This window comes from Vulpes vulpes, chromosome X, assembly GCF_048418805.1.
Source record: "Vulpes vulpes isolate BD-2025 chromosome X, VulVul3, whole genome shotgun sequence".
In the NCBI taxonomy this organism is placed as follows: Eukaryota; Metazoa; Chordata; class Mammalia; order Carnivora; family Canidae; genus Vulpes; species Vulpes vulpes.
Genome location: NC_132796.1, coordinates 78,514,538 through 78,528,894, shown reverse-complemented (window position 1 = coordinate 78,528,894; position 14,357 = coordinate 78,514,538). Strand labels below are relative to the sequence as shown.

Sequence of the window (14,357 nt, the reverse complement as noted above, 5' to 3'; positions counted from 1 at the left end):
TCCTTGCCTCCACCCAAAGGAAACCACTGTTCTGATTTCTCTCCACCATTAGTTCAGTTTGTCCCAATCTGGAACTTTGTATAAAGGAAATAATATAATACGTAGCTTTGGGGGGTCTGGTTTTTTTTCACTTAGCACAATGCTTCTGAGATTCATCCACATTGTCACATGTATCAGTAGGTTGTGACTTTTTATTGCTGAGTATTTATTCTACTGTATAGATGTATCACAGTTATTTGTCAGTCCTTGTGGCAGCAGGCCTCTGGGATGTTTCCAGTTTTTTACTACCATGAATAAAGTTGCTATGAACATTCTCATGCATTCTTATGAACATACATTTCTGATTTTCTTGATAAACTCTTCTTTTCTGATATTAGTAAAATCTTGCCTTTCTAGGGCCCTCCAGGAGCACCTGGGTCCCCAGGAGCTGTAGGACACATGGGACCACCAGGATTGCAAGTAAGACCAACCTAAATCTACCATGTGATCACAGTATTCACATGAATGCTTTCCCCACCAGGCCAGGGATTAGATATAAGCCTATGTAGGCTCTCCTAGTGGAAAAAGGCAACTTCCATTCTTAGAGGATTAAAGTGAAGCATGCTCTTATAAGGAGCTGTTTGTTGTCTTTATGGAGTTTTTCTGACCATCCACTCTGCATTTCCAAAGCCTCCAGCTCTAGCTCAATCTAAAGTACAGCCCGGGAATGGCAGATGCCTGGCGCACCTATTGCCACCTTCCACTCCTCCTGTCCATGACAGACCCTGCTAATTAATCATACCATCACCACCACACCTACCTTGAACACAGGAGAAGCTTCAAAATCCTTGCCCACACCACATCTTGGACAGTGCTACCTACCTACCTGTCTTGCAGATACCAAACCTATTTGCCCTCACTAGCATAGAAACAGCATAGCCAGTTATCCATGTGGTTCCATTCCCAGACTGTTTACTCTCCAGTGCATGAAATCTCACCCACTGATGGCTTTGGCTTAGCTTTACCAAAAGCCATTACTTCTTAACTTTATAGCCTCTTGGGCAGGATGATCCATGAGGTCTGTACCACCTTAGCATGAATATGGTTATCAGGTCAATTTGGGAGATTTCAAAGATGTGTTTTTAAAGGGGTACCACAGGAGAGGGAGCTTGAATCTGCTATACTAAAGCCAAGATATACTGAGAGGGCGGGGACTCATCTCTGGTGACTCTCAACACTGCCCATGTTCTGTTTGAAACTAACAAGCGGGCATTCTTTTCATTTTTAATACAGGGTCCTCCAGGCCCTCCTGGCTTCCCTGGTCCTGATGTAAGTATACTTTGTCTTGGGGCATTTGGGCCTCCTACCACTCAGTCTCCTAGTTTCCCCAAAGATAATCTGGTGTGGTGAAACACACTTTCTGGTAAAAGACTGCATGCCAATTGAAGTTCCTGGTGCTTGTTTAGTAATCGATTTTGTTTTTCCTCCCTGTACCCCTGTACCCCAGGGGAATATGGGGTTAGGTTTCCAAGGAGAGAAAGGAGTCAAGGTAAATAGATTTTGGAAAATACAATCTGCATTCCATATGCTCCGAGCAACATCTCTGGCTGCACACGTGCCTGCTCATTTTAAGGGGAGCTGGATCTTTGCCTCAGGAGATGAACAGTTCCTCCTCCACATTGGTCCTCTGGTGGGGGTCCCGAGAGGGCTGCCACACATAGGCTCCTGGGGTCTTTTTCCTTCCAAATAGTAGTCTGCCTGCTTCCTACCTGTGAAGTGTGCATGTCTTACAAACATACTCTCTTGAAATCGATTCCCTCCTCCTTCCACCTGGGTATTTTCCTGGTGTTCTACATATTGTACTACCTTCTCTTTCCTCTTCTTTGCTTCTCCTCTTCCTTCCACCTTTCCTCTTCCTCCTCTTCCTTCTCCTCCTGTCTCTCACTCTATCCCCTGTCTCTCTCCTCCTCAATCTCTCACCATTCTCTTCCACTTTCTTCCCCTTGTTTCCCTGTTTCCATCTGCACAAACCATATGGGTGATTTGGGAGCCTCGAGGGAGCCTGGAAGCTTGCCCTCTCCACCCTTCACAGCTGCCTCTTGTAGATCACACTGCCTCCAAGGAGCAAATCCAACCTCCGGTGTTCACATGCAGATTTCACTGTTGCTGCTTGTACTCTTGCCAAAGACTGGACCAATTATTAATCTGATCGCTATTGCCAAGAGGTGGCCATTCTCCTTGCTCAATTGAAAGCCTTTTTTTTTTTTTTTGATGTCTTCTCAACACCCTTTGATGCATGACACTGGCAACCACAAACCTTTTCATCCATCTTGCTTCTTCCCTCTGCAGTGCTAGTACAGAATGCATTTGGCCAGACTTATAATTCTTCCCACTCCTTGGTACTGATAGTTTTACTTCCTCACTGAGGCAAGGGTGAGGGTAAAGAGGCCAAAGTGATGGGCAGTTTATTTGTGAATTAATCCAGAGGACAAGCCCAGCCTCTGGAGAAGTGGCCAGTGTGGTTTCTGCTTGCTTACTTAACATTCCCTTTGATCTTACAGGGGGATGTTGGCCTCCCGGGCCCTGCAGGACCCCCACCATCCACTGGGGAACTGGAATTTATGGGATTTCCCAAAGGGAAGAAGGGATCCAAGGTAGTGAAATGCTAACAACCCTTTTCCTATTAAGACCAAAGTTCAACTCTAACAACCAGACTATACTGGAAGGATCAATGGTTCTGGGTCATGCTTTTGTTGTTTTGTTTTGTTTTGTTTTGTTTTGTTTTGTTTTCAAGAATGTTTTTTTAATAATAAATTTATTTTTTATTGGTGTTCAATTTGCCAACATATAGAATAACACCCAGTGCTCATCCCGTCAAGTGCCCCCCTCAGTGCCCGTCACCCATTCACCCCCACTCCCCCGCCCTCCTCCCCTTCCACCACCTAGTTCGTTTCCCAGAGTTAGGAGTCTTCATGTTCTGTCTCCCTTTCTGATATTTCCTACCCATTTCTTCTCCCTTCCCTTATATTCCCTTTCACTATTATTTATATTCCCCAAATGAATGAGACCATATAATGTTTGTCCTTCTCCGATTGATTTATTTCACTCAGCATAATACCCTCCAGTTTCATCCACGTTGAAGCAAATGGTGGGTATTTGTCGTTTCTAATGGCTGAGTAATATTCCGTTGTATACATAAACCACATCTGCTTTTTTTGGTTTGAAGTAAAGGTAAAGCCACCTTTGTTTTGTCCCTTATGAAAAGCTTTCTAAAAAGTCTGTGTTTGGGTGTGTGACTTCTGAGTATTTGTTTAAGTCCCATTTTCTGTGCTTTAGGGTTTTTTTTTCATATTCAATTATCAAAATACCAAGTAACTTAAAACAAACATTAAGTAGTTGGGGTTTTTCCCTCCTGACTCCCACCCCTCTCAATACTTACATCGTCCCCAAAACACTGTGACAAAACACATAGGAAATAAATAGTTACTTTCAAGTTATCTTTATAAAGAAGTTATTTGCCCTTAAAACGTGACTCTAAAAATAAGGTACACTGTCACCAAGTGACAGTAGATGCCCTAATTCACCTGATATGAACTACTGCAGCTGGAGCTGTAGACCTGTTCAACTGCAATACGTCATGATCTCTATTTCGATGTGAGTGAATGTACACATGGTAATTTTCAAATTGTATGCTGTTAAGGTGAGTAGATATCTTTCAGTAACCTGCATTCCCTTCTTTTCCTAGAGTTCCCTTCAGTTTTGTGATTCTGTGCCTATGGCCAAGGGATCTGGGCAGGGAGAGGTGTTTACTCCCATTTCTTGAATTTTGTCTTTGTGAAAGCGACAGCGCCAAGGCCCTCTTTTGGTTTACAGAAAGCAATCATTAGTTTGGAACAGCTTGGGAACATATGAAAGATTGCCTGCCTCCCTGATCATTCTCAAAAATTAGGGAGCCCTTCTATGGCACAGATAGTTAAATTAGCATATTGGGGAAGGACAGATTACAGTGTCATGGATCCCCATACAAACTGTAATTGTTACTCCTTTCCCCAAACTGTTGATTTCTTTGCAGCCCGTAATTTTCAACAGGAAATCACACTGAATGGCTCCTTCCCCTACAAAGACAGCAAATGATCATCTTTGGTGTCTCCCAATTAACTTCAACATTTGAGAATTTGAGATTCTGTTTTAGACAGTTTTTGTTCTTTGCCATAGACCCTTGGCCCTTCCCATACCACAAGGGCTCCCTAAACTGATATCCTGGTGCAGGTATTAGCAACTGGGGATCCTGGGGAGTTTATACCACCTGATACCCCCTTGGTTGTCTGCTGCCCAGCCCAAGCAGCTCAAGGGAGCCATATCCTTTATGTTCACTGTTTCCTGATGCTACTCACTAATCTTTGATTGGTCTTCCAGGGTGAACCAGGGCTTCCGGGTTTCCCAGGAATAAGTGGCCCTCCAGGTCTCCCGGTAAGTCTCCCCATTTGGTCAAAATGTATTCAAGGACCTGATTGGACAAAAGCTATAGCAATAGAAGGCTACCAAGAAGACCTCTTCCTATGGTTATTATAGAGCATTCTATCATCTTCATTACTGGAAGGCATTCCAGGAAATGTTATTGTTTCTTGAACCCATGAGGACATTACCAGGGTACTCTATGAGGCTATATATCTTAGCGGTTTTTAGCTCAAGCTCTAGAATTAAAACAGACCTAGGCTTGACTTCTGATTTCACTGATTTCTAACTATATGACCTTGGACAAGTTTCTTAACTTTCCTGAGTTCCAATTTCCCTACCCCGCCCAAAAAAATGAGGGTAGGATGATAATGGCATGGTTATGAGGACTAAATGAGATAATATGCATGGAAAGGACTTAGTATGTGCCTGGCACATATTCATTGTTCATTAATCTTAGTAATGCTATCTTCACTCTCCTATATGCCCTTGTATCTTAGTGTCTTTCACTTAAACCTTTTTTTTTAAGTGTTTTATTTATTCCTGAGAGAGGGAGAGGCAGAGACACAAGCAGAGAGAGAAGCAGGCTCTATGCAGGGAGCCTGATGTGGGCCTGGATCCCGGGTATCCAGGATCAGCCCCTGGGCTGAAGGCGGCGCTAAACCGCTGAGCCACCAGGGCTGCCCAACTTAAACCTTTTGAGGGTGATTAGGTGGACAACACTAAATAACGGTCAAGGAAGTAAAAGTTCTTGTCTTGGGAAGCCCGGGTGGCTCAGCAGTTTAGCGCCGCCTTCAGCCCACGGCCTGATCCTGGAGACCGGGGATCGAGTCCCGCATCTGGCTCCCTGCATGGAGCCTGCTTCTCCCTCTGCCTGTGTCTCTGCCCCTCTCTCTGTGTGTGTGTCTCTCATGAATGAATAAATAAAATCTTTTTAAAAAGCTCATTGTATTAAAAAAAAAAAAAGTTCTTGTCCTGAGGAGAATACATTCTAATGGGGGAGCCAGGAAAGAGACACAATAAACAAGGAAACAGATGAATTGAGAAGTTTGTATCATAATAAGTGGTACAAAGAAGATTAAAGAAAGGGTAAAGTGATGGAGTGTGGATCAAGAGTGCGGTGGGCTACTTTGGGCAGAGCGGTCACACAGAGCCTCTCCGAGGAAGTGCACATTATAAAGAAGAAAGTCATGTGAAGATCAGGAAGAGAGTTTTATGCCAAAGGAACCACAAGTTCCCAGACCCTGGGGTTGGAAAGAGCTCACTGCTTTTGAGCAACAGTGAGAAAGTGAGTGGGTGGAGTAGAGGGAGCAAGGGCAAGAACCAGGGAGATAGGCAAGAACCAAATCATGAAGCCCTTTGTAGATCGAATGTGGCATCTGTGTTAAATGGAATGAGAACCCATTGGAAAGCTCTAACATGTGTTTTTGTTAGAGATTTATTTACTTATTTTAGAGAGAGGGTGACAGAGAGTGGGGGAGGAGCAGAGGGCGAGGGAGAGAGAGAATCCCAAGCAGACCTCCACTGAGTGTAGAGCCCAATGTGGGGCCCAATCTCACACCTCCAAGATCATGACCTGAGCCAAAACCAAGAGTTGGGTGCTCAACCAACTGAGCCACCCAGGCAGCCCTCTAACTTGCATTTTTAAGAACACTCTTGCAGAGTTTGGGGGACAGGGGTGTGAAGGATGAGGGAAGGCTGGGGCAGCAGAGGCTACTGTACCAGTCTGGGGGAGAGATGGTAGCAGTTTGCACTAGGGTGCTAGCAAGGAAAATGGAAAGAAGTGCACAGATTGAAAATGTAAAAAATGTAAACTTGTTATTATGGAACATTTTAAACATATGCCAGGAGGAGAGATGGCATAATGCTCCTGCTGTGTCCTCATCACTCGGCTTTTACATTAAGCTACTCCGCCAACTGGAAGCAAATAACAAACATGTAATTTATTTTTCATTTTTTAAAAGATTTTATTTATTTATTTATTTATTTATTTATTTATTTATTTATGAGAAACACAGAGAGACAGTGTGACATAGGCAGAGGTAGAAGCAGACTCCATGTAGGGAGCCCGATGCAGAACTTGATCCTAGAACTCTGGGATCACGCCCTGTGCCAAAGGCAGACGCTCAACTGCTGAGCCACCCAGGCATCCTCAGACATATCATTTCAACATAAAATACTTCAGGACTTCTAAGAGATAGGAACACTTTAAAGGCATAGTTACAATCACCTGAGTGGCTCAGTCAAACATCCAACTCTTGGTTTCAGCTCAGGGTCCTGCTCTCAGGGTCGCAGTCTCAGGGTTGTGAGATCGAGCCCCACCCTGGCTCCATGTTCAACAGGGAATCTGTTTGAGATACTCTTTCCCTCTCCCTGTCTCTAAAATAAACAAATAAACATCTAAAAATAATAAATAAAAGCATAGTTGCAATATCATCATCACTCATCAATCAAAAGTAATATGCTTAATATCAGTTAACTCAGAATTCAGACTTAATGATTTTCTCATAAATATATTTTTTGCAATTTCTGTGTTTGAACCAGAATCCAAATGAGGCCCACACATTATATTTGGTTGATAGGTCTCTGAGACTGCACGATGTGTTTTGAGGAAGGAGTTGACAAGATGTTCATGGAGCAGGAGGGAAATGGACGAGTTAAAGATGACTAGGCCTGCCTCTGCTTGCTAAGTGGGGATAGATGGGCTCCAGGCTTTCCCTACAGTTCTTTGAAATACTCTGGGTCTCTCTGGGTGGCCAGGAAATGGAGCCAGTAGAGCCAGAGGCACAGATTGCTTCCATGATAGCCTGTAGAAACACAGGGCCACAGAGAATCATCTGTTCGACGTCATTGATCTTAATTAGCCCAGTGTCTAATGAGTCAGAAAGGAAGAGAACTCCAAAGTTAGAGACAGGACACCTAGACTTCAGACCCAGGTCCATCTCTGGGACCTTTTCAAGTGTCGAGGCATCTCTGTCTATCTGTAGTATGGCGATGGTCATATCTACTGTCCCAAGGGCCAATTCACAATGTACATGAAGTTTCTTTACAAAGTATAAAGCTGTGCATCCAATATGATGACCACTAACCACATGCAGCCACCAAGCCTTGAAATGTGACTAGTCTTAAATGAGGTATACTGTAAGTGTCAAGGACACACGGATTTCAAACTCTGGGTATGAGAAAAATAATCTGAAATATCTCAATGATTTTTACTTCAATGTTGAAATGACACTATTTTAAGATATATTTGGTCAAACAAAATGTTACTGAAATTAATTCCACCTATTTCTTTTATGTTTATGATGTAGCTACAAGAAAATTTAAAACAACATAGTAGTTCCCATATTTCTATCAGGCACCACCGGTACAAAGCACTTTGCGAGTGGGTTGGGGAAAGGGTTTGCATTTTCCTTTGTGACCATTTCATAGAGACTCTAGTCACCTCACATCATCCTCAGGAGGTAAGCAAGTTGGGACGGATTTATCTCCCTGTACTGAAGAGGAAATCATGGCTTGAACAGATGAAGTTCTTGCCCAGAGACACGCAGACAGTTATTAGCAGAGCTGAGGCTGAAATCCAGCTTTTTTGAAAGCTAAGCAGCTCAGGGCTCCCCCCCACACACACTCATTTCCCCATATCATACTGCCCCCTACAGTCCAGTTCCTTCTTGGTATGGTGGTGGTAGACTATGATACTGGAGGCTTTTCACCAGTATCACCAGAAGCATGCTTCTCACATCCAAAGCCTTCATCACATCAGCTGTCAATTATGCACACTCACTGAGAAATGAGGCTGCACCAAGGATGCAAATCTCTAGGGAGTCCAAACTATCCCCCTTTAACCATTTGTTTCTTCTCCATCCCAACCATAATCTTTGAAGGAGCTGCTGACAACTGGCCAACCTGACCAATGTTATGTCTCACCTGTTTTGTCTGGCCCCGTCTGGCATAACTAAACATCCCTGATTTTCTGGCTCAGCCCCAGTATCCCTCATTTTGCCCTAGTATCCCCAGCAGTCCACACGCACATCTGGCACAGGGGCTCCCATGGAGACTGTCAGAGAGAATCATATACCTGTGTGCGTTCTGTCCAAGGGCCAGTGAAAACAGGGTGAGGCAATGTGGAAGAGATGAGGGAAGGGAGAAGAGACTGGCAAATCCTGAGGGACCTATTGAGTAGATGTGAGGCAACTACTGGGCATGTGGGGTGCTCCTTCAACTGGGCTCCAGGCTTTCCGTGCCCTTTAGGTGGGTCCCTTGGAGGAGGAGCCCCAGCCTCACAGACTTGAGGGGGAAGAGGCGGTGGGGAGGCCCTTGGCCCTGCTCTCCTAAGGGGCAGAGGCTAGAAGGACACTTGATTTGCCCAATCTCTCACGTTTCTAATCTCAGAGACCCTTGCAGTGCCAAGCAGAAGACATCTCTGCAGTTTAGCTTCCAAGACAGTAGCACCCCTTACCCCCCTTCTCTCCCCGCTAGCCTCGCTCCCCCTTTCCATACTCCAGCACCTCCTCCTGCCTTTCCCAGTTAGAAAGCCACCCTAGGTGTGCAGGTGGCTCTAGCCATCTCCACCGCCTCAGCTGGGGCCACAAGGAGCCTGCTTGGGGTTGGGGGTAGAGGCTTGAGCAGAGGGGGACTGCGCGGTGGCCCACCTCTCGGGCAAGCATGCCTCTGAGGACCTGTGGCCAAAGCAGCTTTTTTCACTGGGCAGCAGGGCCCACAGCCCCTGGCCCCAGCCTAGCATTGGCAGCTCGCCTTTTCCTGGTACCACCTGCCTCACCCTACCTCATAGACTACATCATCCCTATGCCCTCCTCATTCCTAGCCATGTGACTCAAGTTGAGTTTTTACAGAGCCACTAATATCCTTGAACCAAAAATACTAGGAGACCAGGGCCCTAGTGAGTAGGCCTATGAACAGCTAAGCTAGTGCTCTAATGAGGCTTTCTTGGACATGGATGAGAAGGGGTATGGGAGCAGTGGGTACAGGACAGCTCCTGGCAAGGACTGCCTGTGACCTGGCAGGGTCCCAGGACATCTTGCTAGAATGGCTTGCTCAGCAGGGCCCTGTATGGTGCCTCCCTGCCCTGGGAGACAGACTGAGCCTATGACCCAGTATCTTGCCAAGTCATGTATGTTCTATGGCTTTAACCACCCCCCTACACACACACACACACACACACACACACACACACATACAAATCAATTTCTTTTATTTTTTTCATTTTTAAACTTTTTTGTAAAGATTTTATTTATTCATGAGAGACACAGAGAGAAGGCAGAGACATAGGCAGAGGGAGAAGCAAGTTCCCTGCTGGGAGCCCGATGCGGGACCCCATCCCAGAACTCCAGGATCATGCCCTGAGCCAAAGGCAGATGGTCAACCACTGAGCCACCAGGTGGCCCTTGTTTTTGAACTATTTATTTTTGTACACATGATAGCACAAGCTCTCTGAGAAAGCATGAGTCTAGAGAGCCTTTCTGCTTTCTGAAGAAAGAGGACGAAGTTCCCTTGTCTTTGCAACTGTGGGCAAGACAGGTGGACAGCATGAGAGTTCCTGGATATGCTTCATATTTGGCAACAGTTTTGTTTTCTGAGTCATTCTTTTTAACTCAACAAGTATGTATGGAACCATCTTGTATGTGTCTAGCTTGCAGTAACGTGTCCTGGAGGAGATGGAAATTAGTGTGGTATAGACCTCCTGCTGACAAACTTTCATATACAACCCCTGTTAGTGCTGCAAGTATCTGGGGCAGTGGGAGTTGCTATAGCTTCCATGGACAGCTCAGGGAAGGCTGCATGGCATTTGGCTTCAGAGGCCCAGAGATGTGTGCCACCAGGTGGCAGCATTCCTGGGTTTCCAATTTGAGATGCAGAACTAAGATTTCACATAAGTTTGTGTTCAATTTGAGCCCCAGGTTTTTCAAATAGAAATCCCATTCAGCATGAGGTCTGAGCCCTTTGACACACAACTATAGATGCATAAAAAAAGAAAGACAAGCAGGAACCAAAGTCTGCTCTGAACTAGACCCTTCACAGACACACACTCCACCCTCCACCCCACAACAAAAAGACCAAAAAAAAGCCCACATTAAAAACAATGACAATAACAATGACAAAAACCCACTTGGGCCTAGAAAGAGAAGGGCTATTCAGCCAGCTTTCAGGACCCATGGGAATGCTCAGAGTATATAAGAGAAAGAAAAAACTGTAAGTGGGATTAGAGTATTGGCTGCAGAACCAACTGAGCCAGGTCACATTGAGAAGGGACGAGGGGAGACGTGCCACAACATTTTCCGCCTTTCACAGGCTTACATTCAAGAAAGCTTCACTGCCTCCTTCACTCTCACAATAGGCCTAAATGTTGTTTGCCAGAACCTATGCTCCAGAAAGTCCCACATTTAAACCATAACAACAAAATGGCCTTGATTCAGCTTGCCATGAAAGACTCCATCCACTTTGGTAGTGAACTCTTCTGGTTCTCGGGGCCCAGAATATGCTTGCTTTGGACCCAGAGGGAAAGAAGCTTCCTTACTCATTCTGCTTTTTGGATTTCTGCTTGTCCCTAGAGAGTCCCAAGTCATGTCCATGGCTGCAAGTCCTCACCTTCTGTGAGCAGGGCAAGAGGGGTTGAAGACCAGGGGTTAAAGTGCCCTTCGGAGTACTGCTAGGGCCTACAAGATTCTAGACCACATCTAGATAGAAATAATCCTTTCAAAAAAAAGAAATTATCCTTCCCACCAAAGAGAATGATGCAGCCATCACACCCCCAGAGGGCAAAAGCTCTTCCCTCCAGTCTTCACCCCCAAGACTAATACAATTTTCCATTTGCGGGTCAAAGAAACAAGCTCCTAGGTGGTAGAAGGCAGCCTATTCTCATGGAAAGGGCCCTGGAATGGAAGTTTGAAAACATGGCAGTCTCATCGATTCTGTAATGCACACAAGACGCTTACCTGTTCTGAGTGTCTGCCTCCCCACATGTCAAACCAATGAGGTTAGATATTTAATCATTTCTATGCTATTAATCCATGGAGCTATGAATATAGGTAATCATGTTTAAGGGGACAAGACATTACTTATAAAACCAAGAGGAGGGATCCCTGGGTGGCGCAGCGGTTTGGCGCCTGCCTTTGGCCCAGGGCGCGATCCTGGAGACCCGGGATCGAATCCCACATCAGGCTCCCGGTGAATGGAGCCTGCTTCTCCCTCCGCCTGTGTCTCTGCCTCTCTCTCTCTCTCTGTGACTATCATAAATAAATAAAAAATTTAAAAAAATTTTTTTTAAAAAAAAAATAAAAATAAAAAAAATAAAACCAAGAGGGAACCTTAGATGAATGGTCCAACCTTTGTTCAGGCCCTGTGTGCTTCTCAGACAGTGACAAGAGACTCAACACGGTGAGCCTCCCCAACTCGCAATGGCATTGATTCTAAGTCACCTCCCTACTTTGGATAGAGCCAGGAGACCTATGAGGAAATGGATGTTATAACTTATGGTTTCTTTTTTTCCTTTAGGGACTTGGGACTGCTGGAGAAAAGGGAGAAAAGGGAATCCCTGGTTTGCCAGGACCAAGGGTATGAGCCTGGAGTGTTGCTTGCCCGGGTCTGGCAAGTTACCCAGTCCATCGGGTCCATGTTTTGTCCTGTTCACATCTCTATGTTATATAACTTGATGGCCACCAAAGCTTCTCTTCTTTCTGTTCCTCAACGCTCTGCCAGGCCCTTGAGACCTCCTCCTCTTCACTTTGCCCCATTTCCTTGACTTAGTGACTCCCTTAAATAAGAAATGGCTCCTCAGCCTACTGACTTTCCTTGTCCTCATATATAGTTTTCTTCTGGGCCAAAAGTGGGGTAAGTGTGGTCTTGCTTTCACTACATTCTATCCTGAGGGAATGTGGGCTAGGGTGCGAATGTTGCTGTAATGAAAGAGGACCGAATATCATCTTTATAGAACAGGAACAAGCCTGGGATGGTCTAGAACATAGTGAGTGACATTTGCAGTCTACAATTTTCAGTAATAATCCCTCTTCAAGTGAAGAAATAATTGTTAGCCTGTGTGATTCTAAGTGCTTCAGGCACTTAGGTGTTAGGCTATAAGCAACTGGCCATCCTTAACCTTAAAGAAGTAACATTTTAGAGAACTACGATTTTGGCTTAGTCATAAAGCTCGTTAAGAATCTTTTGAGTGTTCAGCAATGTTCACCTTTTACCCTGCCATTTCTGTCTCTACTTTTCTCTACTCCCTTGTCTTGAAAAGAAAGACCAACAAAGAATACAGTTGGGGTGAGAGACAAGAGACCCTCCCACAATCTATTTAAAAATGTCATGACTTGGAACCAATGCAGACTAAGTATAATACCACCCAGCCCTTCTACCAAATTCTGCCCAATTCTTATAATGTTTCCATTTATTTTGCTCTTTTAAAATGCTCCGTGTGGCTATTCAGCTTGATGGATTAGTACTTAGAAAGGAGTCATTAAGCCAGGTCTAGGGACATTCTCTTACCTAATTTTAGGAGCGGCTAAGTCCTGAACTCAGTTGGGAAACTTTGTTATGTAAGTCTATTGGCTGTCTCTAGTGTGGGCTATTAATCTTTCTAAGGTGGCTTCATTCTCTTTACAGGGTCCCATGGGTTTAGAAAGACTCCAAGGCCCTCCAGGGATTCAGGTATTTTGGTTAATGTCATTAAAAGCACACATGTAAAGTCCTAATCGAAAGGCCCCCTTGCTTTACTTAACATGGGCATCTGTCCAAAGGGAGCCACTGCTTATAATACAAATTATCTACCTCTTTTTGATGGGTATAATCCCAGCCACTATCTTCTTTCATCCTCATCCAATAAGCTGAGTATCTAGTGTTACCAATCCAGTGCCATGCAGTGGTCCTACTTCTTTATTAAGTTATCAGGGTCTAGCAAGTCCAGCCTGCCTTTATTCATCTCTAGCCTTGTGGCCCTTATACCTCCTAACAGGCAAGTTGGCTACCTTGTGCCATATTACCTTCTGGAACATTTTATACCCTCCAGAGTCGGGTAGAATCCATGCATACCCTGGAATACCAGCCAAGATTCCCTGCGCCATGTGCCCTGGTCTCATCCAAAGACCAGTCCCTCTTATGTTCTTAGACATTTGATTTAGCTGTAACTCTGTTTCTGTCATAGGGCAAGAAGGGGTCCTCAGGTTTTCCTGGGCTTAATGGACTCCCAGGAATTAAGGTAATGTTGTTGGGAAGTGAAAATCCAGGACTGGGGAGGTAGAAGGGTGAAGAATTCCCCTAAATGCTGTTTAGTCCATTTGGCTGCTTTAAGAAACTATCACAGTCTGGGCAGCTTATAAAAAACAGAAAATTATTTCTCACAGTTCTGAGGGCTGGAAGCCCCATATTGGGGCACCAGAATGGTTGAGTTAGGGTCCTCTTCCAGGTCACTGACTTCTCACTATGCCCTCACATGGTGGAAGGGGCGAGCTAGCCTTCTTGGCCTTCTCTTATAAGGGCACGAGTCCCAATCCTGAGGGCTCCATGCTCGTGACCTGATCACCTCCCAAAGGCCCCACCTCCTAATACCATCACTTTGGGTATGAAGTTTTCAAGATGAATTGGGGGCAAAAAGAACACAAACACCTGAACCATAACAAACACCTACATATGAGATGAAGTGTTTTTTTTCCAGTATCTTAACATTTTAAATGTTACCCTTTTCACATGAAGTGTGTGAACCCTATTTTGAGCACTAAAAAACCAATAGGCCTGCCTTAGATACTCCTTGATCGGAGGTAGACTAAAAGCCAGGGGCGGGGGGGAGTACGGGAGAAAATCCATCTCTACAAAGAGGAATATTCTACTATTTACATTGTTTAGAATTGCTAAATTTTTGTCTTTATTATTGTTTTTCAATTCTTTACAGACAAAGTGCCCCCTTATTGCCT

General features: G+C 44.8%; 1 protein-coding gene across 5 annotated transcripts in view; it reads left to right on the top strand.

The window, feature by feature from the left end:
* Positions 1 to 14,357, top strand: part of COL4A6 (collagen type IV alpha 6 chain) — a 282,819-nt gene that overhangs the window by 230,872 nt on the left and 37,590 nt on the right. For all 5 annotated transcript variants that reach the window (XM_072743211.1, XM_072743210.1, XM_026014914.2 and 2 more), the window contains 8 exons: positions 397 to 459; positions 1,273 to 1,308; positions 1,487 to 1,528; positions 2,541 to 2,633; positions 4,396 to 4,449; positions 11,947 to 12,006; positions 13,054 to 13,098; positions 13,592 to 13,645. In XM_072743211.1, the coding sequence (XP_072599312.1) occupies positions 397 to 459; positions 1,273 to 1,308; positions 1,487 to 1,528; positions 2,541 to 2,633; positions 4,396 to 4,449; positions 11,947 to 12,006; positions 13,054 to 13,098; positions 13,592 to 13,645 (447 nt within the window). The remainder of the gene's footprint in view (positions 1 to 396; positions 460 to 1,272; positions 1,309 to 1,486; positions 1,529 to 2,540; positions 2,634 to 4,395; positions 4,450 to 11,946; positions 12,007 to 13,053; positions 13,099 to 13,591; positions 13,646 to 14,357) is intronic.